At 28.5% G+C, this 7845-nt stretch overlaps 1 protein-coding gene across 1 annotated transcript; it reads right to left on the reverse strand.

Moving 5' to 3' along the window:
- Window positions 1–625: 625 nt before the first annotated feature.
- LOC110096736 (bidirectional sugar transporter SWEET4-like) lies at window positions 626–5258 on the reverse strand. Its single transcript, XM_028692786.1, is given in 4 exon segments — window positions 626–760; window positions 3765–3880; window positions 4086–4468; window positions 5179–5258. Coding segments are annotated over 4 exon segments (714 nt in total).
- Between the last annotated feature and the right edge of the window lie 2587 nt (window positions 5259–7845).

A 7845-nucleotide genomic window follows, 5' to 3' on the forward strand; every position in this document is an offset into this window, starting at 1 on the left:
ACAAATTGTCAACCATTTTCAAATTTTAAATCCAATAGTAATTTTTTAAAATTACCAATTCACCACACCTCTTGGTTATGCTTGGGACATAAGCTTAGGTCTAACAAGCAATTCAAGATTCAACGTTGAAGACTTCAAATCAAGATCAGTTTAGAGTTTATTATAATTGAAGTCTGTATTTTTTATTTTATTGAGTCTGAGAGAGTGTGATTATAATTGAGTAACTGAGCACATACATACTTGGGGAGAGTTTAAAATTCATATTTTTTAAATTGATCGTATTGTATGATATCACTTTGTACGAGACGATCTGATCAGTTATTTTCCCCGTCGAGCAATCGGAAGGTAATAATAATAATAATAATAAGAATAATAAATTCATAATAAAAGTCTATGCTAAGCAATCAGAAAATCAAATTGAGTTCATAGAAAACTAAAATTGGAAAAGATCAGTTACAACTAAATTAAAATTAGCTGAACGTTCAGAAATACATGATAAGACTGTAGTTTTTATGTAGACAAAAAAATTCAATCCAAATGAAGCCTTAATTAGTAGAGAAATTAAATAGTTCTAACATCTAAAGAAAAAACAAACACTTGTTAATGCTTTGAGACTATAGACATTTTAATGTGCAACATGCACCTCAGAGAGCGCCACTTCGCTCTTCCCTTCATTTGACTCTCGCTTTGTTGATTTTTTATAAATGACATGCAATAGCAATTGAGCTATAGCAAACAACAACCCAGTTGCATTTGGAATCTGAAACATAAATTTAAGAATCAGGAGATAGTTAATTACATTCAAATTCTTTCTTCATATATATATATATATAAAGAGAGAGAGTGAGGGAGAGAGAATAAATTTTATTCTAGATTTTTCTATGAATTTCTTTTGAATAAAAACTTTAACCAGACAATTAAAGCCCAAATAAAAATGGGTCAAAATTAAGTATAATTCCCAACACCCCCTTTAAACTTAAATTTTGAGTAAATTGTTTAAGTTGTTAAAATCTTTACAATGGAGTGGCTTGATGAAAATATTTTTAACTTGATTTAAAACTTTTACATGCTCAACTTGTATTTCACTATGATAGATTATTTGATGCAATAATAGTGTGTATCAATATACTTATCATCATCATGAAAAATTAGATTTTTGGCTAAGCTATTGAAGATTAGTCATCAATATGAATCTTAGTTATGTTTTTCTTGTGATAAACTTAACTCCTTAAACAAGTTTCAAAGTTAAATTGTGTGACAGATACATGAGGTTACTATTTCAAAGTTAAATTGTGTGACAGATACTTTAGAAATCGAAATGGTTAAAATTAGAAAAGCTTTTAGGTCTAGGAAAAGTTAAGGAGATAAGAAATGCTATATTTGATAGAAGAATTACTATTTTTTATTATAAATTATTTAGATAAATTAAGTTAAATAATTTAATAAATTATTAATAAATTCATATTAAAAGTATATGCTAAGTCTAGGGGCTACAGCGCGGGTCAGCTGGCCCGTGATGATCTTGCTTGCATCGGACTAGTTGAGCTAGCATCTATTGGGCGGGTTGGGCTGGCCGCAAAAGTAGGAGTTGGGGCGGGCCTGGCCGAGGGCGTTCACATCTGTTTTTCAATTCTTTTTTTGTTTTTTGTTTTTTTTTCTTTATTTTCCCCAACTCCTACTTTTGCGGCCAGCCCAACCCGCCCAATAGATGCTAGCTCAACTAGTCCGATGCAAGCAAGATCATCACGGGCCAGCTGACCCGCGCTGTAGCCCCTAGACTTAGCATATACTTTTAATATGAATTTATTAATAATTTATTAAATTATTTAACTTAATTTATCTAAATAATTTATAATAAAAAATAGTAATTCTTCTATCAAATATAGCATTTCTTATCTCCTTAACTTTTCCTAGACCTAAAACTTTTCTAATTTTAACCATTTCGATTTCTAAAGTATCTGTCACACAATTTAACTTTGAAATAGTAACCTCATGTATCTGTCACACAATTTAACTTTGAAACTTGTTTAAGGAGTTAAGTTTATCACAAGAAAAACATAACTAAGATTCATATTGATGACTAATCTTCAATAGCTTAGCCAAAAATCTAATTTTTCATGATGATGATAAGTATATTGATACACACTATTATTGCATCAAATAATCTATCATAGTGAAATACAAGTTGAGCATGTAAAGTCTTAAATCAAGTTACAAATATTTTCATCAAGCCACTCCATTGTAAAGATTTTAACAACTTAAACAATTTACTCAAAATTTAAGTTTAAAGGGGGTGTTGGGAATTATACTTAATTTTGACCCATTTTTATTTGGGCTTTAATTGTCTGGTTAAAGTTTTTATTCAAAAGAAATTCATAGAAAAATCTAGAATAAAATTTATTCTCTCTCTCATTCTTTCTTTATATATATATATATATATATATATATAAAGAGAGAGTGAGAGAGAGAATAAATTTTATTCTAGATTTTTCTATGAATTTCTTTTGAATAAAAACTTTAACTAGACAATTAAAGCCCAAATAAAAATGGGTCAAAATAAATTATAATTCCCAACACCCCCTTTAAACTTAAATTTTGGGTAAATTGTTTAAGTTGTTAAAATCTTTACAATGGAGTGGCCTGATGAAAATATTTGTAACTTGATTTAAGACTTTACATGCTCAACTTGTATTTCACTATGATAGATTATTTGATGCAATAATAGTGTGTATCAATATACTTATCATCATCATGAAAAAATAGATTTTTGGCTAATCAATATGAATCTCAGTTATTTTTTTCTTGATATAAGTAAAGATAACATCACCATTTATACCCTAGTACTTCAATTAAGATTATACCAAGACCCTTCAATCTAACGGCTAGAATTAACTTTCTAGATAATTTTTCTATTATGTCATGAAAACATTAAATACTATTTAAAAAAAATTTAAGAATTATTCTTGAATAAGCTTTTAATATTTCCAGAAATTATTCTAGAACTTAGAGCTCTAATTAGGCAACTAAAACCTAAAAATAATGAGCCAAAAATTACACTTAATTTTTAAGAATTAATTATATGTATATAAATATTATTACTGCTAATTTAAATTTACTAATTTTAACGTGTGAAACATTCAAGTCTCCTAGACTTGAAACAGATTGGCTCATCAAATATTAGCTCGGGTTATCCAATCTATCATGCATATGTCATATTAATATACGTGCAAAAAATATATTTCATAGCGAATATGATACAAATCAAGGGCAACAACAACATCAAGTCTTTTTCCCACTAAGTTAAGGTTGGCTACATGAATCATTTTTTCTTTATTTTGTCTTATTAAGAGTCAAATTCTTATTTAAATCTACTTCAACTATTTTTCTATGTCGACCTAATACAATCCAGCGACCACAATACATCAAGTCTATCCCACTATTTTGAGATCGGCTACATGAATATTTTTCGTTCATTATGTCCTATTAAGAGTCAAATTTTTGTTAAAATTGAATTTAAAAAATAATTTCTAATACTTTCTAATCAAGTCATTTTGTGGCCAATCTATACTTTATTAACAATGGTAAGATCTAATGCATCTACTATCCTTATTGGATCATCAAAACACAAATGTTTTATGTTATGATATCATATAAGGTAACTCTCTCTAATCTTATTTGCTTCTAGATCTACTCCAACATCTTCATTAATACAATCGAAGAGCAAAATATAAAAAATAAAAAAGGAAGTTGGCTCATGCAATTACCGTGAGGTTCACATCAAGATGGATGAGTGAGTAAGTAGTCCAGCATAGCCCATTAAAGAAGTAAGCAATAGAGAGATAGAGAGGCATGTACTCTGCACTTTTTTGTTTTTATCACCCTTTTCTGTAACATATGGAAAACATGAAGCACATCACTTATACACGAAAGCTTTAATGGGAGTCATAAAAAGTCATGAATTTTTTTAAAGCAACATAAATTTATTATTTAAATTTTTTAATAATATTTTAATAGGTATTTACATTAAATATTTTTACTAATAATAATTTATTTATTGTATAAAATGAACATTTGTTCTTTCTAACTTACCATAATAGAGAGAGGTGATGCATACATCATGATGCAGAAAACAATACATAGAATACCAACAATTAGTGTTCGTTCCTCATGGGATTTGAAGATGGAAAGAACAATAGCAGCGACGACAGCAATGAAGGCGATGTCTGTGAAGAGAAGTAAAAGGGCTTTGATCCGTCTTGACCCATCCGAGTAAAGGACATAGATAATGATATAGATGAGCTCTATCATAGTGCCGGCTCCATTAATAGTTATTATTAGGGTGCTATTAGGCTTCACGAAGGGCATCCCATATAATACCCAAAGCATACAGTTTAGCAACGTCGCGATGTAAGGGACTACAGAGAAATGCTCCACAGATTTGTTCTTACATATTCGATAAAATGTTGGCCTGAAAAATATAAGATATATCTTTACATTGCATAAATGCATGATTATCTGTAAAAATAGTATGAATTTTATTGGGGTGCTTAAGTGGCCTGCTTCAGTGATATATGCAGGCATCAAATTCATCATAAATTAAGAGAATCAATGCTGTGGTATTCTAATCTTAAAATTTTTAGATTAAAATGTTATAAAATAATAAAACTAAAATGGGATTAGTTCAATATTATTGTATGCAAAGTTGTATATCAATATTTTTAATATTATAATTATTTGTACATAAAAATATTTGTTTTCTAATAATTACAGCAAAATTTCATAAAAATCTGAATTCTTTCCATAACATTTCATAACAAACAAAACTGCCACTCAATATCTTGCATGATAGTTAAAAAGGATTTATAATTATTTTTCTTGCATTTTAAGATAATAATAAGAATGGTTAAATATAAATAAAATTTTGGCCGATAAAAACATTCTAAAATGTTCATCTAGATCTTTATTCTAAAATATTCAAGTCAGTAATACAACCATATCAAATTTTTAATGAGATAATATATATCCTACTAACATTTATACGAATATTTTATTTGGGATATTTTTTATCATTATTTTTTTATTCTATATTAAAAAGTTTATGTAGAAAGCAATTAAAAAAGTTGTATAAATGAAACATTGTAAATGTTGAGTATACGATAGAGAGATATATATGCTTACATGGGTGAAAGAAAGAGGACCAAAGAGATGGCATTGCCGATGATCCCTACGGCGGTGCGTATCAGGTCAACAGAAACCATTGTAGTAGGAGGATATGAAAACACGATTAATATATGGCTGGAAAAGAGATTTAGTTGTATTGTATGGAGGGTGAAAATGGAGAGGATATATTATAATTACTTGAGGACGGAGAAGAGTAAGGAGGGTGATTTATATAATTAATGTGGTTGAGCTTTTCCTTGGCTATCATACCGCTATCTATCTGTCCCCTCAATTTGTGGATTTAGAATGCGTTGGTCCAGAGAGATTGAAGAAGAAGTCTTCGGTTGGGAGAAATTTGTGGGATGGGATGAATATTAATTACCAACCACATAATTTTCTTTGGATGTTTTTGGGAAAGAATTGTTGCATGTCTTCGTAAATTCTTAAGATTATTAGCATATTGAAAAATTATTATATGATAATGTTATTTAACGATTAACGATCCATATATATAGCACCCCTTGGCCGTTCTTTTCAGCAACTGCCTCTTTGTTTATTTATAGTAAACTGCATGCATGTGTGCTAGCAAATTTTAAATGCATGTGTGCTACCAAATTTTAAGAATCTAAGGGATGGCAATAGGGGTTAGTATTTGGTGAATTTTGATAATTTGATTTAAGAATTAGCTAAAAGAATTGATATTTATTGTAAATTTTAAAAATTTTATTTGATTAAATTATTTTTTAAATTAAATAATTCTGAATTTGATTAGTTCGGCTCAATTTTGAATGAACCAAAATATAATTAATTTTAATAATCAATCTAATTATTTGTAGCTTAAACAAAATAAAAATATTTTTGTTAAACTATATGACGATTTTGACATGAACTTTATATCACTTATTTATTCCTTAACTTTATTGATTTTAAATTTGAAATCAATTACTTTATAAAATGAAAAAAAAAATATTTACAATTAAAATATAATAAAATTAAAATTATAACCCATAATCAAATTGATATGTCAACAACCATGTAAAATTAATTTCTTTTGATTTTTCAATTTTATCCAAACAATGCACAAGCCTAGAGAGAAAAGTTCAAGTTAATTATATTTCAATCCTATGTTCAATTTTTAGTTAGGAAGATACATTATCTACAGTTATAATTTGAAAAAGCAAGAAGCTTATAATGTTCAAGTTAAGACTTCAGCTTCATTTGGGATGGCTTTTTTAAAGTTTTTTAAAGCAGTTTTTTAGTACAAAAAACTTAGTTCAAGAAATTTTTGTACTAAAAAATTACTTTAGAAAGTGGTAAAAAAGCATCCCCAAACGAAACTTTCAATGCTACTTTATTTCATTAAAACATTAAGACATAACTAGAAATAGCACTACAGGAAAATCACCCATTACCGGCGGCCTTGTCCGGCGGCTTTTCGACACTTTTTCGGCGGTTTTTTACTACGGTTTCCAGCGGTACATAAACCACCGGAAAAGATTCAATTTCCGCCGGAAAAGGCCGCCGGAAATGAGTGATTTTCCTGTAGTGTAGTCAATAATAAAAAATGATTAATTTAGCCATGTATCCAGGAAACATTTTCTATATTTCGATTATATTTTTAAAATTTAGAAGTATTAAATACTTCTATAATGAAAAAAAAATTATTAACATTAAAATAAATTAAATAATAAATATTTTTTAACAAATAATATACTTCACAATCATATAGCCCGCAACAGAGACAAAGTACTTTTATTTATTTATTTATTTATTTGTAGATGAGCCCTCCAATCAAGTCCTTTTAAATTCTCCAACATGCTTTGTACAAGTTTGAGCACAAAGTACACAAAAATTAGATTTTGTTAATTTTAACATTCTATACATATAACTGATTTCATATTATAGTAAAGTACATAAACACACTAGATATTACATATAATAAGCATGATAAAGAAAACACAAATGAAGTTAACATTCATACAACTACATAACTTACTATTTCTTAAGCAACATACGTAGATGTTATTAGAGTTGGGTCTGAGTTGGGCAATATATGAGATGAAACTCAAACTTATATTGAAGGTCTTTCCAGTCCAAACCATTTAAGAAATTTATAGGCTTACATTTAGGTAATTGCTCTTTAATCTGATTGTTATAAAAATCCAAGATGAACTCATCATATCTAGATTTCTAATGATGTTATAAAATCACATGCTCAATATTAAGGTTATTGCATTCAACATCTAGCGAATGGCAACCCTTTTCCTCATGTTTCATCTCATGATATCGCATCAAAAATAAATGAGAGCTCATGAGGTGACCCTTATCTTCCAAGAACCTCATCTGAAAATATTTTTAATCAAAGGCATTTAGAAAACCTCTCATCTTATAAAGTTTTACCCTCACAACCTCAGTATTCACACTCAAAAGGGCATCATCCTCATCTTTTGAACATTCATGAATGCAACACCTAAATTTCTCATTGGCATTCGCCTTTTGCTCCAACTGACTATCACCAGCTCGTGTTATACAAGCATGCATTCTTCAGCTTGCATAGTTAAATCTCTCTTTATTATGGATTCCTGAAATCATTTTCATACACGGCTAATACATTTTGAATGCCTAAAAAAAAATATTTTTCTTATAATTATTTTCTAGCTCATGAGATAGTAAATAAGCTAAGAT

This window comes from Dendrobium catenatum, unplaced genomic scaffold (assembly GCF_001605985.2).
Source record: "Dendrobium catenatum unplaced genomic scaffold, ASM160598v2 original_scaffold_276071, whole genome shotgun sequence".
Classification (NCBI taxonomy): Eukaryota; Viridiplantae; Streptophyta; class Magnoliopsida; order Asparagales; family Orchidaceae; genus Dendrobium; species Dendrobium catenatum.